Source organism: Budorcas taxicolor, chromosome X (genome assembly GCF_023091745.1).
Source record: "Budorcas taxicolor isolate Tak-1 chromosome X, Takin1.1, whole genome shotgun sequence".
NCBI lineage: Eukaryota > Metazoa > Chordata > Mammalia > Artiodactyla > Bovidae > Budorcas > Budorcas taxicolor.
In genome coordinates, this window is record NC_068935.1 from 103,224,384 (window position 1) to 103,242,073 (window position 17,690).

General features: G+C 36.2%; 1 protein-coding gene across 1 annotated transcript in view; it reads left to right on the top strand.

Annotated features, from left to right (window-relative positions):
* Positions 1-17,690, top strand: part of MED14 (mediator complex subunit 14) — a 60,233-nt gene that overhangs the window by 9,282 nt on the left and 33,261 nt on the right. Inside the window, exons 4-12 of the mRNA XM_052663015.1 lie at positions 3,843-4,016; positions 4,649-4,778; positions 5,243-5,371; positions 5,693-5,800; positions 6,550-6,682; positions 7,393-7,543; positions 8,042-8,153; positions 12,217-12,342; positions 14,629-14,707. Of these exons, the coding sequence (XP_052518975.1) occupies positions 3,843-4,016; positions 4,649-4,778; positions 5,243-5,371; positions 5,693-5,800; positions 6,550-6,682; positions 7,393-7,543; positions 8,042-8,153; positions 12,217-12,342; positions 14,629-14,707 (1,142 nt within the window). The remainder of the gene's footprint in view (positions 1-3,842; positions 4,017-4,648; positions 4,779-5,242; positions 5,372-5,692; positions 5,801-6,549; positions 6,683-7,392; positions 7,544-8,041; positions 8,154-12,216; positions 12,343-14,628; positions 14,708-17,690) is intronic.

Below are 17,690 nucleotides of genomic sequence, written 5' to 3' on the forward strand. Positions count from 1 at the left end.
TCTTTTGTACACTGTAAAGCATCATTCAAAGAATACTTTTTTTTTTTAAAGATGAATATAAAGATGAATAAACTGGCTTATTTTAAGCTTATTCATCAGAAAATTTACAATTCGTTTCATTGTTTTTGGAAATTTGGGCACCAAGCCTAATGAATCTATTTTGGCCAAAATGAAGAAGCATGGTATAGTATTTCTGAAAAGTCCCAAGGTTTCTTTTCAATAGTTAGTTAATTTGGTGTTATCTTTTCCTAAAGATACTCAAACTTTCAGTGAAGAATTAGGTATTACTGAAGTATATAAAATGCAAGTGTTCAATTTTTCAAATCCAGTGTTAAATCCCTTATTATACCATGGGTCTTTAAATTACCTGTTTGATACTACTGAGCTGTATGTTGATAAAATAATACAAGCAAAATCTAAAACTCTTGGTTTTGATATTGAGCCATATTGTATTCATCTTTCATTAATTCATAGTATTTTCCTATTAGTTTTTTGAACTGGCTGTCACAGTAAGTCATATTCTGAATAAAGTCTCATATTTAACTTTATACATAATGTTTCAGTATTTTTGTTTTGAATGTAGATACCGTTGTGCTTTTGTCAAGAATAAAGTCCATAAACTGGAGAATTAGAGGATTATTCACATATTGACATTTGGTGTTCTCAACTTAATGATTATTTAACTAGACTCATTAGAGGTTCTTAATAGATAATGATCTTTAGCCATGCCAGACACATTAAGTTGCTAGCTGAATGCATAAATACATGGTTTATAGAACTCTGACTAATGGTAAAACAATCTGGATAATGTTCTAGCTAAGAAAAAGAAAAATCTCTCTCCTTGAGCTTTTTTAAAAGCAATATTGAGGTACAATTCACATACCATACAGGCTACGTACAATTCTGAGAATTCCTGGTGATCCAGTTGTTAGGGCTCTGCACTTCCACTGCAGGCGGCACAGATTCGATCCCTGGTCAGGAAACTAAAATCCCACAGACTATGTGGTGTGGCCAAAGACAATAATAAAAAAGTGTACAATTCAGTGGGTTTTGGTATATTCACAGGTATGTGCAACCATCACCACAGTTGGTTTTAGATAATTTTCAAATTGTTACCCTTTAATTGTCACCCCAAGTACCCCCCCCAGCCCTAAGCAGTCTCTGCTGTCTCTATAGATATGCCTCTTCTGAATATTTACATATAAATGGAATCATAATATATGGTCTTTTGTGATTGTCTTCTTTCATTTAGCATAATGTTTTCAAGGGTCTTCCATATTGTACCGTGTATCCGTACTTCATTTTTATAGCTGAATTGTATGGATCTACTGCATTTTGTTTATCATTCATCCATCAATGGACTTTGAGGTTGTTTCCAGTTTGGGGCTATTATGAATAGTGTTGCTATAAACATTTATATACAAGTTCCTGTGTGGGCATGTGTTTTCATTTCTCTTGGGTATATACCTAGGAGTGGAATGGTTGGATCATATGGTAACTACATTTAGTAATCATTTGAGGAACTGCCAGACTATTTTCAAAAATGTCTATACCATTTTACATTCCCATCAGCAATGTAAGAGGGTTCCAGTTTCTCCATGCCAGCACCTGTTATTGTCTGACATTTTGGTTCTAGCCATCCTAGTAGGTGTGAAGTGGCACCTCACTGTGTTTTTTGTTTGCATTTCTCTGATGACTAGTGATATTGAACATCTTTTCATGTGCTTTTGGTCATTTGTATATTTTCCTTAGAGAAGTGTCTATTTGGTGCTCAGTTAAAAATTTTAAAAGAGTTTGCTGCTGCTGCTGCTGCTGCTGCTGCTGCTAAGTCGCTTCAGTCTTGTCCGACTCTATGCGACCCCATAGACGGCAGCCCACCAGGCTCTCCTGTCCCTGGGATTCTCCAGGCAGGAACACTGGAGTGGGTTGCCATTTCCTTCTCCAATGCGTGAAAGTGAAAAGTGAAAGTGAAGTCGCTCAGTCGTCTCCGACTCTTAGCGACCCCATGGACTGCAGCCCACCAGGCTCCTCTGTCTGTGGGATTTTCCAGACGAGAGTACTGGAGTGGGGTGCCATTGCCTTCTCCATAAAGGAGTTTATTATTAATCATATCAAAAGCTGGTATGTGAGTACTTAAAAAAAAGAACATGGTGATCATTAGGGACCTATATGGATTCACTTATTTAATAAGTAACTCAAAACTTAACTTTTATTAATTTGATTTCTAAGTCAAAGAAATACAGCTGGGTTAGTTTGAGTCTAGCAGGGCCGTTTAGACAGTTTCGTTAATTACCCACATTTAAGGTGGAGCAGTGTAGGCCGGATAAACTGTGACACCCCATGAGGGTTGATGCACATCTTCCTGGAGGGAAATCTTTAGTATTCTTTGGCTTAAGCATTTTTACAGTGTCCTGAGTGAATGGAGACTTGGGATGACCTAAATCTGATTAACAGTAGTTGAAAGTAACAGAAGTAACAGAAAGTAACAGTAACAGAAGTTGAAAGAAGCAGGATTCAAAATGGTTTTAAATATGTTAAAATCAGAGTAGAGTCATGCTTCAGGTTCAGGATGGGAAAGGGGACCTTGTTTGAAGGAGATTGATGCACAGAAGATCAAGGCCTTTTAGTTAACTTCAAAGTTGCTGTGTGGTAACAGTGTCATGGCTCCTGATGTTAGAAGTTAGTGTTGGTGGTATTTGTAGGACTCCCATTTTACTAGTCATGGAAGGTAGCATTTCTACAGGGCTGTGCTGGTCTTAACTGAAGAGTTAGAAAAAAGTTTTTGGTTCCAGCTTCTCTGATTATTGACTATCTTTGAGCAAGTGTATAAACCTCAGCCTCAAGTTTTTCATCTCTAAGGTGATGGTAATTAACTGTTTTTGTCTATTTCTTAGAGTTGTAAAAATCAGATAATAAGTGTGGGAATGCTGAGAAAATGTAGGGCATTGTGTGAGCCTGATGTGTTACTAATTCTGGATATCATATTTTAAGTTGATCACTGATAAACTGGACCATTTCCAAGCAGTGGACTAGGGATGGTAAGTCAGGAATTTGGAGATGTGAAGACTAATTGATATGGTTTGCAATGTTCAGCTTGAAGATAGAGTGCGGCTTCCCCTATTTGAAAGACATGAGAGACTTTTAAATATTGTTCCAAAAGGAATTAGTTTTCAGCTTCTGGATGAACTCGTTAGCTTAGGCACACTTGTGAAATGCATTGAGTAGAGAACTGATGGAAAGGTTTTCTGTATCGGGCATGAAGTTGGCCTAGATCTCATAATGGGCAATGTTTACTGAGTGTTTTATATGTTCTAGGCATTGTTCTAAAGGTTTCATAGGCATAAACTCTTAATCCTCAGAACAACCTTATGAGAGGGAGAAAACCATCTCCATTTTATATTGAAAAAACGGAGGCACAGAGAGAAAGTAACTTGTCCAAGGTTACAGGGCTAATAAATTGCAGAATTAAAATTGAGACCAAGGCAGTCTGGGTCCAGGAGTCCATGCATTTATATCTACTTTATTACCAGTCAACTCTAGAAATCTGTAAGAGAAAAAGCATTTCATTCTATTTATTTTCCCTGACTTGTCATATGTATGTGTAATGTTAAGGATGAAGAAATGAATTGGGAAACCTTTTATTTAAATTGATAGAAAATTACTGATTTTTAAAACTATTTCTTCTTTCCTCAAATTAGTGGAAAATTTTTTGATGAAATATTTTGACGTATGGAAAAGCTATATTATTTCTTAAGGTTTACTTTGGAATCAATAAATGATATATAAAGTGAAAGGTGGCTAGTTTTCAAGGAAGCTTAATGCGATTACCTTTTGCTTTAAAGATGATCTCAAGCTTCTTAGACCAGCAAGCCATCCTGTTTGTGGACACTGCTGATCGCCTGGCCTCGTTAGCTAGAGATGCCCTGGTCCATGCACGCCTGCCTAGTTTTGCCATCCCATATGCTATTGATGTACTGACTACTGGGTCTTATCCACGGCTGCCAACCTGCATCAGGGTAAGTGTGTTCCCATCCCCCCCAAATTGAAGGCTTTGGCATTAGATTCTAGAATATTAATAAGTAGCCCAGTCCCCCCCGCCAAAAAAAACTGTTCTCTGTTTTAAAATAAATATTTCATGTAGTTTGTTTTTTCTCTCATTAAAATTTGGGGGAGGGGAGATGTTGAAACAAATTGGAGCCAGAACATGAGTAGCTATCAAAATGAGTTATGTATTCATTTAGGTGAGGGTGAACAGAATTGTGAAGGTGACATCTATTTCAGATGTGAAAATAGGGCACACTGTTGCTTTTTGGAAGTGTCTTTTATAAAATCTGTTGCAGTTGTTTATTCACTCAGTGCTATTGTATTTTATACTTCTAGGAAGTGGTAGAAATCTAGTGACATTAAGTTGGTTTCATAAATAGAGCATGAAGAAGATTGTGTTGCATTGTTATCTTAGCCAGGCGACTGGTGGAATCATTGACACTCTAATACATGATAGTAATGGTCATTATTATTGGATGTAGACTGCAGAAATGAGTGTTGAGATTCTCTCGGGTAAGGTAAGAAAGTACTGTGTTAGGGCAGGCGCAGGTAAAAATTATGTCTCTTTGTACATTATTTCTAAATCACTTGAACACTTTTGTAGGATAAAATTATTCCTCCAGACCCAATTACAAAAATTGAGAAACAAGCTACACTTCACCAGCTGAACCAGATTCTTAGACATCGGCTTGTAACCACGGATCTTCCTCCTCAGTTAGCAAATCTTACAGTTGGTATGTGCTTGGAATATATTTTTAAAGAATTGACTTGTTAGAATATTTTTAAAATCAGCTTTTGGGAGTTTTATCTTTTAAAATATCATTATGAAGTCTTTACCTACAATCTTGGTGGTGTTTAAAACTGTAATTTGTGCCATGTCATTTCACTGTATCTGGAAATACAGTGCTGGTATTTGAAGCTGAGAAGAGGGCAAGATCACCTGGGGCTGGAGGAGAGCCTGGGTCCTAGGGTTGAGCCTCAGTATTGTTCCTTGATGTTTAGAAGAGTTGCCTTTGATTTCTTGATGACCTGGAAGCTGGCTACTGTTAATGCAGGAAATACTGAATTGTTTGAACACTTATGAAAGAATCTTCAATCTATTTAAGATTTCTTGTGAGCAAGACTGAAAAATTCTAGGTTAGCAGGAGGAGGCTGCTTATTTTCTAGCAAAGTAGACTTCTCCTTCTTCTTCTAAAAGCAAATGGCCGAGTGAAGTTTCGAGTTGAAGGAGAATTTGAAGCCACCTTGACTGTGATGGGAGATGACCCTGATGTTCCATGGCGTCTTCTCAAGCTAGAAATTCTAGTTGAGGATAAGGAAACAGGAGGTAAATCATAAATACTGATTTAAATCATAAGTATTGATTTAAATGTTGGATGTTTTTGTGTTATTGATACATTCTTGCAGAATAATACATGTGTTTAACAATTTATCCTGTAATTTGAAACAGATTTTACGATACTCATAACTCCCTACTAACCACAAAGGTTTCAGTGTTTCTATAGTATAATCAGTAATATTCATACATAGATAATTTCAGGGTTTTTTTTTAACTTATCGTTAGTGAGTATACTTTTCCTTAGTTGGTCTATGACACAGTCTGGACACTTTTCTGAATAACTGCCTTCTTTTTTCCCGCCAATGGAAGATGGACGAGCCTTGGTTCATAGTATGCAGATCAACTTTATCCATCAACTGGTACAATCTAGGCTCTTTGCTGATGAGAAACCTCTTCAGGACATGTACAACTGCCTGCGTATCCTTCTGAAATTTGAGCCCTGTATTCGTGAAGAATTATCCCTCCACTGCCAACACACTTCCCTGGTGGCTCAGTGGTAAAGAACTCACCTGCCAGTGTGGGAGATGTGGGTTCCATCCCTGGGTCAGAAGGATCCCCTGGAGGAGGAAATGGCAACCCACTCCAGTATTCTTGCCTGGGAAATCCAATGGACAGAGGAGACTGGTGTGCTGCAGTCCATGGGGTCGCACGAGAGTCGGACACGACTAAGTGACTAAACAACAACACCCCTCAGCACACACGTTTCCATTTGCCTCTAGTCCTGAACTGGAGCAGCTTAAACTCTCTCCCTTACCCTTTCAGGGTGGAAATGGGGCTTGGGAACTGGCCAGTGTAAAGAATAATGGTAGATCTTTTTTTTTTTTGAACAAAGCTTTTCATTTTACTCTTGACTTTGCAGGTAAAAATTTTAAATAATGAGGTAGAAATAGTACTCTTTGGAGAGAAAAAATAGTACTATTTGGTCTACCCATATTCTCTAAACTATGATGAATTAAGGGGTAACCTGGACCTTATGTTTTGTTTATATTGGTTCAAAATTAAATGTAAAGCCTTTTTCTAAAATTATGTCCCAAATTGCACACATACATCACTGGAGAAATAAAATGGTCAACTTTTGGGGAATAGAGCGTTTGTTATATGAAGTTTGCTTATACTTCTTTGGCTGTTGTAGTAATAAATTAGATTTGCTTAATGAGATCCATCAGATTCTTTCTGCTTATCACTTCAGTTGGAAGTGCTACATTCTCAAACTCTAATGTTAATCCGAGAGAGGTGGGGAGACCTTGTACAGGTGGAAAGGTATCATGCAGGAAAGTGCCTCTCCCTCTCAGTTTGGAAGTAAGTAAACTTGATTCTGGGGTCATGCAATGACTGTAAATAATCTTTGTTTCTCCTTTTCTCTCATGCATCTGATTTTCTGTATATCTAGCAATCTGAATTTGTATGGTAAGGTCCCATGGTATCATAAACCACATAGGACATCCATAATTAGCACCTTTCTTAGAACATGGCATGTTTTAAATATGTAGATATTTGTCTGTTTGTACTAAAACTTACTATTCTTAAAAGATTAGATTACTCTGGCTTCAAACCAGATTACTAACAGACCAGTAGGTTAAATTACTGGGTATCATTTTTTAAAAATCCTTGCCAGTCACAATGTTATATTTTGAATTGTCCTTTTTACAAACTTTTGGGGAAGGTCAGTTATCAGACTTATAATCTTCTATTCTGCATTTGAACTTTGCTTGGTTTTCATTTTCTGTAAAGGAATCAGAGGTGAATAGGCACCACTTAGAGACAGTTTGTTTTGTTTGGTGATTTTTTTAATGTGTATATGTGTTTTTAATTCTATGTGTATTTTTTTTAATGTAGATCATATTGTGTTGGATTACAGAATAGCTGTCTTCCCAATATTAATATTCCCTCAACAAAGAGTGAGGGCCTGCCATGTTCTAGACTTCGGATAAGGTGCACAGTAGAATCTCTTTTATTCCAGAAGTTAACAGATTGTTGGAAAAAATTCTTAATATTCTTTTTCTCTTTAGTCAACAGGTTCTTGGGAGAAAAACAGGGACAGCATCTGTTCACAAAGTTACAATTAAAATTGATGAGAATGATGCCTCCAAGCCTTTACAGATTTTTCATGATCCTCCTTTGCCAGCTTCTGATTCCAAATTAGTAGAAAGAGCCATGAAGGTAAAAGAACTCAATATATTTTAATATTGGCTTGATTAAATGAATATAACGTAACTTATTTCTACTTAAGCTTTTAGCATAAATGCTTTAAAATATCTAATGGTTCCTAAAACCCTTTATGAAACTTATTTTAAATGAATGTTATGCTGGTAGGTTTGTTGTGGTTGTTTTAACATCTAATATGGTAAGGTATAATTTTTAAGATATTCTTTCAAATTTTTTAATTTAGATCAGATCACCATTTTAATTTTTGTTAAGATCTGCCGTTTAATCACTATAATAACTATGATTAACAGTGTCTTGATCTATACTTGCCAGATGTTAACTATAGACTTTAAGCTATCAGTACCATTGTTTTAAGTTTGCTTTCTTTTATCGGTTAACACTTCATCACTGTGATTCTAAAAGGAAGTATCTTGAAGCATAGTAATCTACTCTCAGACTTTTAAAGTAAAAATGTTCGAATTGTACATAACGATTCTGTTCTTGTTTATGCAGATTGATCATTTATCAATAGAAAAACTCCTGATTGACAGTGTCCATGCACGAGCTCATCAGAAGCTTCAGGAACTGAAGGCCATTCTTAGAGGCGTCAATGCTAATGAAAACTGTAGGTTCTTTTAAATTGACATTTCTGGGGCTTTCCAGGTGGCCCTAGCGGTAAAGAATCCAGCTGCCAGTGCAGGAGGCATAAAGAGATGTGGGTTCAATCCCTGGATAGGAAAGATCCCCTGGAGGGAGGGCATGGCAACCCACTCTAGTGTTCTTACCGGGAGAATCCCATGGACAGAGGAGCTTGACGGGAAGCAACTTAGCATGCATGGCTTTCTTTTGTTTAAATTAGCATCTGCTTTTATTTTATGAAGAGTCTTTTTTTAAATGACTTTTTTCCCTGATGTATTGATTTTGTTGTAAAAGCTGGGCATTTCTGCCTTTTAATTTATGATCTATCAAGCTTGTCCTAATTTTCTCCTTACTTCTTTCTCATTTAGCTTGACCTTATTTTTGAAATGTATGCATATTGACTCTGCTTAAAACTTCCCTATTGAAACAGAAGCTAACTTAACATTTTAATATGAATCTCATGCTTCCAATTTTTCTTCTAAAAGGTTAATAAGGCAGCTTTGCAAATATTTATAATGTGTTTATAAAATATGCCTCTTGAAATGAAGCTAAATTTATCCCATGTCTTCAAAATAATTTTTTTAAATTGGTAATATATCAACAGAGTTCAAAATAAGAAATACAGGTGTACACAGAGTGAAAAATCTTCTAATTACCTAGTATATTCAGAGCGTTAGGAGACGAACGGTCAGTCATTTAGAAAGTAAGTGTTTTCATTCCAGGAATACAGTTTCCAGTATCATGATGAGAACATTTACTATCCCAACCCCCAATTGTTTTTGAGTGGTATTACCTTGTGCCCATAGTATTTTCACAGTCTTAATTTTTCTAATTTTAATTTCAATTTTTTCAAAATAGTATCATTGGGATTGTAGAAATTTGGGGTTTATGATCTTTTGATAGGCTCTGGTTTACTTTAGTATCATCTGTAAACAAGGCTTAGTAAGTTAAAAAAAAGCTCAGTATGATTGCCTGGGGGATATTTAAATTACTTTGAAAACTGAACTCTGAAAATGTGTTTATCTGGGAATAATTTTGTGTGTTTTTCAAGGAAGTTGTGAAGATTTTTCTTGAGTGGCACTTTGTAGCAATATCACTGCTTGAGTAGTCAGAAGATGTTGGTATAGCTGCTCATGTGCTCTTGAACAAGTCACTTAAATTCTCTGGGCCTCATTCTCCTCATCTGTATTTGAGGGTGTTACTCCAGGCTCTTCCTGAATCTCTGATTCTAGTAGGAGTGTGCTATAGCAGTGGTTTTCAAGCCCCGTGAGTCTGTTGAGTCCTCAGTGTTAGAGAAGGGTGCTTTGGAGACTTAAGTTTTGGAGGAGAGGGAGGATCTTGCATGTGAGGTTGGGCCCCTCAGTCCTACTTGAATCAGAGCAGTTCTGGAAATGCGGAAAAGGTCTGCTGACTCACCATTTTAGGACATATGCTTTAAGTTGTTTTTTTTTTTTTTGATTCACGTTCACGCATTTATACACAGCATAACCTCACTTGATCGCTTTTGTGATGGGAAAGCATGCTTTAGTCAGATCCTTTGCTGGGACGAGGGGCCATAGTCTGTTCTGGGAATCTCTTCGTGCAGTAACCCTTCATTAGCTGTCTTTTCTTCCAGCTCCTCACTAGGATACGCGAGGAAATTAGTCGCTCAGAGAATGGAGCATTTCAAGAAAGGGCTAGAGAGAGCACAGACTGCAGGTTTTGCATAGCCCAAGGGGTAGTGTGTGGTTTCTTGAGGGTGGGAGATAGGGGTGAGATAGTCTTAGGGGAGAGTAGGCAAGACTTTGGGAGAGAAATTTTTAAAAGGCAATGTAAGGCACTAAAGGTAACTTGTCCTGCGGCTCCTTCTCAGCATCACCTGACTCGAGGAAACCAGGATGCTCTCCCTCGAGTTGTCCTCTGTCAGTGCCAGATTCAGGGTCTCGAGATGAGTTTCAGAAGCTGTGAACCACACACAGCAATTCCTAATGGGGCTTAATTGCTTCTCTTAGTTTTCCCACTTTGTATTACTATCTATTGGTCCATTCCTCTTGTCCTCAGTAAACAGGGAGAAATGAAAGAGGAGATGTGTGTATATTCCTGCTGCAGGAAAAAGTAGTGTGCAGCCTGGTTATCTTGCACAGCCTTTAATTGTTTCTTTATAAGTTTCTCCGTTAAAACCTGTAGCCTTTAAATGCTCAGGGCCTTAACGTATTTTATCAGTATTTTCTGTAAAGAAAAATACAGACACTGGTAACCATAAAATATGTTCAGAGATACATATGAACATATTTTCTATTAATATCTTTTGGACTGTGTTCTCTGTATTCTTCTCTGATTCCCTGTTGTTTCAAAAATATTTAATTTTGTTAATTAGATTGAAATTATCATTGTTATCCCAATTGTCAAGAGTTAGTTTTACTCTATTACTACACTTTAAAAATAGTTTTGCTTTAAAGAATACCTTCCTAACTTATTAGGATTTAAGACATACAGATGTGTTTTAAAAATCAGCAAGTCTGCTTCAAGTCTGTAAGCACTTTTAAAATTTTTCACGTTAATCTGAATATAGAATATTGTAAAAGAAATTCCTGTTTGTGCCTTTCTGTCCTGTTTTTTTGTTTTTGTTTTAGGTGAGAGTTAAGCTGGACCTGCATGTTAAAGACTTGTATGCAAATACATTAGATATACTTGAAAGCAGTTAGTTTTCATCTGATTAAATATGTTTCCTGCAATCTTTTTTGCTTTAGTAATTTGTATAGACAGCACCAATGGCAACACCTCCCATTTTACTTGTTGCAGACTATATAGCGGGAGGTTTTGGTTTTTTCCTTTGGTTCAGAAAGGAATACAGATAATGTATATTATTGAGCACTTTGCTTTTCAAAGCACCCTTACAAGCTTGTCATTGCTTCTTCCTGAGAACCCATGGTGTAGACAGGAAGATGTCTTTGCCCTTCTTTAATGAAGTAGCATAGAGAAGTCACCCTGGTGAAAGGCTGAGCCTACATTACCACTCTCCTCCCTGCCTGCCTGCCTTCTGCACTGTAGTTCTAGAGGAATGTGGTAACCAGGAGAGCCTATTCCTTTGGCAGGTCATCAGTCTGATTAGCACACGGTGGGTGTGCTTTTGGTACTTTGCTTCCCTACTGGATTTTGTTATGTTAACTTGTGAGATTAAGGAGAAAGTTAATTGGGCCTGGTGGAAATACTTTGAAACTCTAGAATGAGTATTGGGAATTTGTGTTTAGTAGTTTGCCTCTGTTCTTATTTTATCTGTGACTTGAAAATGAGGTACATAAATAACTTGAAAAAACTTTGTCCTATATAATAAATAATGCTTAATAGCTTTCAAATGTTTTTTAAATATATGGGCCCTAATTGCCAGAAAAATCTCTTTATGAAGAATGGCATTAAAAATATTTAGGTTGTGAATGAAATATACTTTATTTACCAAACAACTTTTTTCCCCCACTATATCAAAAAGGGACTTCCCTGGTGGCTCAGATGGTAAAGAATCCGCCTGCAATGCAGGAGACCTGGGTTCAATCCCTGGGTTGGGAAGATTCCCTGGAGGAGGGCATGGCAACCTACTCCAGTATTCTTGCCTGGAGAATCCCCTGGAGAATGGACAGAGGAGCCTGGTGGGTTACAGTCCATGGGGTTGCAAAGACACGACTGAGCAATGAAGCACACATATCAAAAAGAAAATCCTTAAAATTAGCTTATTCGTAATTACTGACTGAAAGCAAAGCTAGAACACACCTCATTGATAAGGTTAAATTTTCGTTAGCTATTTTAACCTTTCTAAAGGAATCTTGGAGGGGTTTTTTTTTTGGCTATAGTATTTGGGATGGGTATGTTTGTTTCAGGTCACCTTGTAGGTTACATTCTTCCTTTGAGTTATTAATTGACATAATAGTACTAATCTAGGTTAGCAAAGTTATGTCTTTTCTCTAACATTCAGAACATTTCAGTAGTTGGTTTGTTTCTACTTGCTGAGAAATATATATATATTTTTTGGGGGGGAAATATTCAGATAGAAATATAATTAATTTTTAATTTTGCAGCTTCCATAGAGACTGCACTTCCAGCTCTTGTTGTTCCCATCTTGGAGCCCTGTGGTAATTCAGAGTGTCTACATATTTTTGTCGATTTGCATTCTGGAATGTTCCAGTTGATGCTTTATGGACTTGGTAAGTTACTAAATGATAGACTCACTCAGTATAAAGAAAAATATTTTTAACAAAAGCAGAATAAAAATTTTTGCCATTAGGTATTGGGAAGGGTGGTATAAACAGTATATAGAAAGTAGATATGGAAGAAATAACTGACTGGTGTCTGTTCCTTGGGGCCCATTTTAACTCTCTTGTACAAGAAGTTAAACTTCCCAATATGAAGTCCATTCATGTTGTTTCTCTTATGTAAAAGTAATAATGTTGATGGCTGATCTTTTCTTAGATTAACTGTTTTACCACTAATAGTTGGGTGTCATGGAGAAGACTACAATCTAATGTCATTTGTGACTGAAGAACAAATTTATGATAGTATAAATGTCTCAAGATGACTTGAATACAGAATCCTGGAGGAAAGAATTTTTTTTTCTGGCTTAAACACAATAGAAATTGAAATTTGATTTCTGGCATTTTCTGTTACCAAGTTGGTGTTCTGAAATGATGAAACACTGGAAACTTAGGGGTTTTGTGTTGCTAATGATATAGTATTCTTGAATATGTTAGCACATTTCCCATTTGAAATTAGTTTTAAGCCAGATTTATGAAAATAAAAATCCTTTCTGGTTATATTACATGGCTATAAAGATAGATTTTTCTATGAACTGCTCGTGGGAAAAACTGGCCTCACTACTTTGAATTACATCACATTTATGATGGCTAAATGATAAGTGACATGTTAGGAAATTGTTCTTCAAAACTTTAATGGTTTTCTTGATAATTAAAATAGTACATACTCATATAAGTAGAAAAACTAAATGTGTAAAAATGAGAGAAGCAGTGAACAGTTGCCTGTTGGTAATCATTGTTTTTAAGGGATGTATGCTTGTCTTAGCTCAGGCTGCCATAACAGAGAACCACAGAATGGGTGACTTAAACAACAGAAATTTATTTTCTCACAGTTTTGGAGATTGGAAGTATGAGATAAGGTTGCCAGCATGGTCAAGTTATGGTAAGAGCTCTCTTCCTGGCTTATAGTTGTCAGCCTTCTTGCTGTGTCCTCACATGGCAGGAAGAGAGAGAGAGAGAGCAAGCTCTCTGGTGTCTCTATAAGGGCACTAATCTTATATGAGGGCCCCACCCTCATGACCTTATCCAAACCTAATTATCTCCCAAAGGCTCCACCTCTAAACACTATCACATTAGGAGGTAGGGCTTCAACATATGAATTTGGGAGGAAGTCCATGGACTTCCCAGGTGGCTCAGTGGTAAAGAATCCACCTCCCAATGCAGGAGATGCAGATTCAATCCCTGAGTCAGGAAGATCCCCTGGAGAAGGAAATGGCAACCAACTCCAGCATTCTTGCCTGGGAAATCTCATGGACAGAAGAGCCCGGCAGGCTACAGTCCATGGGGTCACAGAGTGAGACACGACTGACAGAGCACGCACACAATTCAGCCCATAGCAGTGCTCTTCTAATTTTTTCTCTACTTGTTTTTAGTTGAAATCATTTTATATTTTGCTTTTTGTTCAACATTCCTTTTCTGAATATAAGTATTTTATTGAAGTATAGTTGACTTAGTGTTTCAGGTGCACAGCAAGGTGATTTAGTTATACATTTACACATGTATTATTTTTGAAATTATTTTCCATTATAGGTTAATATGAGATATTGACTATAGTTCCCTGTGTATACAGTAAACTTTTGTTGCTTGTTGCATATCTATTTTATTAAATTAGAAATCTAGCATTCTATTCAGCATTCTATTATTAGCATTTTCTCATGTCATTAAAAATTCTAAGTGACATATAGCAAGCTAATCTTCAGCCAACAGCTCTTGCTTATTTAGCAAGCTAATCTTCAACCAACAGCTCTTGCTTATGCCAGAGATCATTTGTGTTTAATAAATAAACATTTTAATGAAGTTTTATAGTTTTTATAATTTTTAAAATTCTAAGTCTAGTGATACTATGAGTTTTAAATACATACACATTTATAATGTTAACTAACTAGACTAAGAGTTTGGGTAATTAAAATATGGGCAAATAATTTAATGTATTTGTTACTCATTCTTCCTGCTAATGTACACTTGCTATTAATTATCTTAACTATAACTCTCCCTAAAAATTAAAGACGGAAAACAAATTAGATTAATTTATGCCTCATAATGCATTATCATTTAGCTTTTCTCTAACTTAAAATAACACTACTTTCTGCCTGAAACAGTAACTTTCATTTAAATTTTGGGTTACCTGGATATCTTGTGTCTCGTGTAAGCCATTAATTAATGAAGTACTTTATGCTATAGACCAAGCCACACTGGATGACATGGAGAAGTCTGTGAATGATGATATGAAACGGATCATTCCTTGGATTCAACAACTTAAGTAAGGCTATTTATTTAGCTCAGAACTAAAAATGGAAACTTACTTTGACAAGATACATTTTCTTCCCCATCATTATTCTTGGTCAGCCACTATCCTTAATATTTATGATGTGAAACTTGAGCCCCTTTTGGTACTTAGAATCTAAATTTTCTTGAATTAGGTCTGAGATGGCAGTGCTTCATATCAAATTCCTCTCGAAAGCAAATATAGGTATGAAGGGCATGACACTCAACTTTGATTCCTTGTCATGTTATCTCCTGTATAAGCACTCTGCAAATCACTTACACAATGAATTTTATTGTATCTAGTGTTCTGTGCAGTAGATTCTTCCTAGGATAATCTTCATGGTATGAATCGACCAGCTGATACTTTCAGAGTAGTCGTCTGCTTCATTCAGTTTGTCTCAGAATTCTTTGAATGCTTCAGACTGCTACACTAAATAAAATTGAAAATGATGCTAGAGATAATTGTTTGAGGTTTCATTACCACCCTGGTACACAAAGGTATCATTATGGCAACTCTAATAGACTCTTCAAATCAGTAAAACAGAATTCCAAGGAATAAAAATAAATATCAGAGATTAAAACCAAACTGGCAAATGGTGTGGTGGGGGTGGGGCAGACTGTTCAGTGGGATTTTAATACTTAAGTCTTAATAGTTCACATCTTGCATAATTTGAGGTTGTTGGGCAGTTCCAGCTAGTAGAAATATAGCCTAAAACCAAAGACATCAAGTCCCTAAAGCTTTAAACTTATCAAATATGTACCTGTACTTAAACTTACATTATTTATAGGAAAGGTCTGTCACTTATAATGCCTCTCAGATGATCTTTGATCAGTTTATCACTAATCTATCATGGGACATTAATTTTTTGAAATAACTTTATTGAAATAAAATTTGCATAGCATAAACCTCAATTGTTTTAAGTGTACCATTCAATGTCTTGTCATAAATTTACTGAGTTTTGTAACAGCCATAACCACAATCCAGTCTCAGAACACTTAACATTTCTATTGCCTCAAAAAGATGCTCATTTACAGTTAATCCCCATTCCCAGCCTCACCCCAGGCAACTATGAATCTGCTTTCTGTTTTTGTAGATTTTCCCCTTCTGAACATTTCATAAAAATGGAATCATAAAGTATGTGGTCTTCTGTGACTGGCTTCTTTGATTTAGCGTAATGTTTCCAGATTCAACCATGTTGAAGCATGTACCAATTCTTCATTCCTTTTTATGCTTAACTAACATTCCATGGTATGACTAGGCCACCGTTTATTTATTCAGTCATCGTTTGATGGACATTTGAATTGCTTCCACTTTTTGACTCTTATGAATAATGCAGCTGTGAGTATTCATGTGCAAATATATGTGTGCACTTTGCATTCCACTAGGAGTGGAATTATTTAAGAAGCTACCATACTAGTTTCCAAAGTAACTGTACCATTTTACAGTCACATCAAACAGTGTATGAGGGTTTCCATTTCTCTACATCCTTGTCAGCCTTTGTTACTGTCTTTGACCATAGCCACCCTAGTGAGTATGACGAGGTATGACTGTGGTTTTAATTTATATTTTCTAGGGACTATTAGTATTGGGCATCTGTTCATGTGATTAATTTTTAAAATAATATTCACTTAAAACAAAATCTAGGAAAAAAGAGATGAAAAAACATGTTCAAAATATAAGCCCCAATTTTTTATTAGAGTCAACAGTCATAAAATTGCATTGCAATAAATAAGGTCAGAACAAAAAATAATAAAAAATTCAAAATCTGTACGTTTTTCATTGAAAGTACACATGTATAGACAAGTTACTCATCACTTAATCTTTCTGTTCCACAAAGTCATAACAAAAAAGTTGAGTGAAATAGCAATTCCTTATGTGCTCTGAAAGAATATCTTGCATTTATTATTCATGTTTATAATTTGTATATATTATACTTGTAATATATTTAGAATTTTTAATGTGGCAAAAGAGCTTCTGGTTTGTTGTAACTAATCTAAGTTGGATTGGTGATGATAATTAAAGGAGATAATGTTTATCTTAAATGTTTCTGTGTTTTTTTAAAAATAACATACATAGTAGAGATACCAGTCTCACAAAATATGTTGATAAGACTGGAAGTAGAGATTTGAAAGCAATTTTGGCAAGTTCAGGGTATTTGTTTTTAACTGTCTTCCAAAATGAAGTATGTTTTGGTATATTTAAAAAATTTATCGTCATTCCTTTATTAATAGTTCTAGCAATTGATCCTGTGAAGCTATAGTTAAATTTGTTTTTCAGTATAAAAAAGCAGTTTTCAGATTTTATACATTTTTGGGGTAATAGTTTTCAAACTGTTTTTAAAATATTACACATTAACTATGGGGCTCAGACGGTAAAGCGTCTGCCCGCAATGCGGGAGACCTGGGTTCGATTCCTGGGTCAGGAAGATCCCCTGGAGAAGGAAATGGCAACCCACTCCAGGACTCTCGCCTGGAAAATCCCATGGACGGAGGAGCCTGATAGGCTACAGTCCATGGAGTCGCAAAGAGTCGGACACGACTGAGCGACTTCAGTTCACTTCACTTCTTCTTACTGCACAGAGCTAGCACGCACTTTGTATCACACGTAGCTCATCACTCAAATGCAACAGCACCCAAAATGGTCTGTACCCTGTTATGTAAGACAAGCCAACTGATCATGAGCTTGGATGTTGTGGCATTGTTATATTGCTATGAAAAGCTTCTAAATGTGTATTCTTACTTTTTTAGTTGTCTCATGGTGGATCAGTGAGTTTGTGTACCTATCATTTTACCTTTTACACATGTTAATATGATATTGGTCTCTAGGATAGATAACCAGATAAAAGGAATGAGAGGGGTACTACAGTAAAAGCAACAAAGAAATCTAGTGGCTTAACTGAGAGAGGAAGGTAATGAACACTTACTGGCACCTGCTAGACATACCCATCACTTTTATACGAGCAGGATAAAAACTGGAA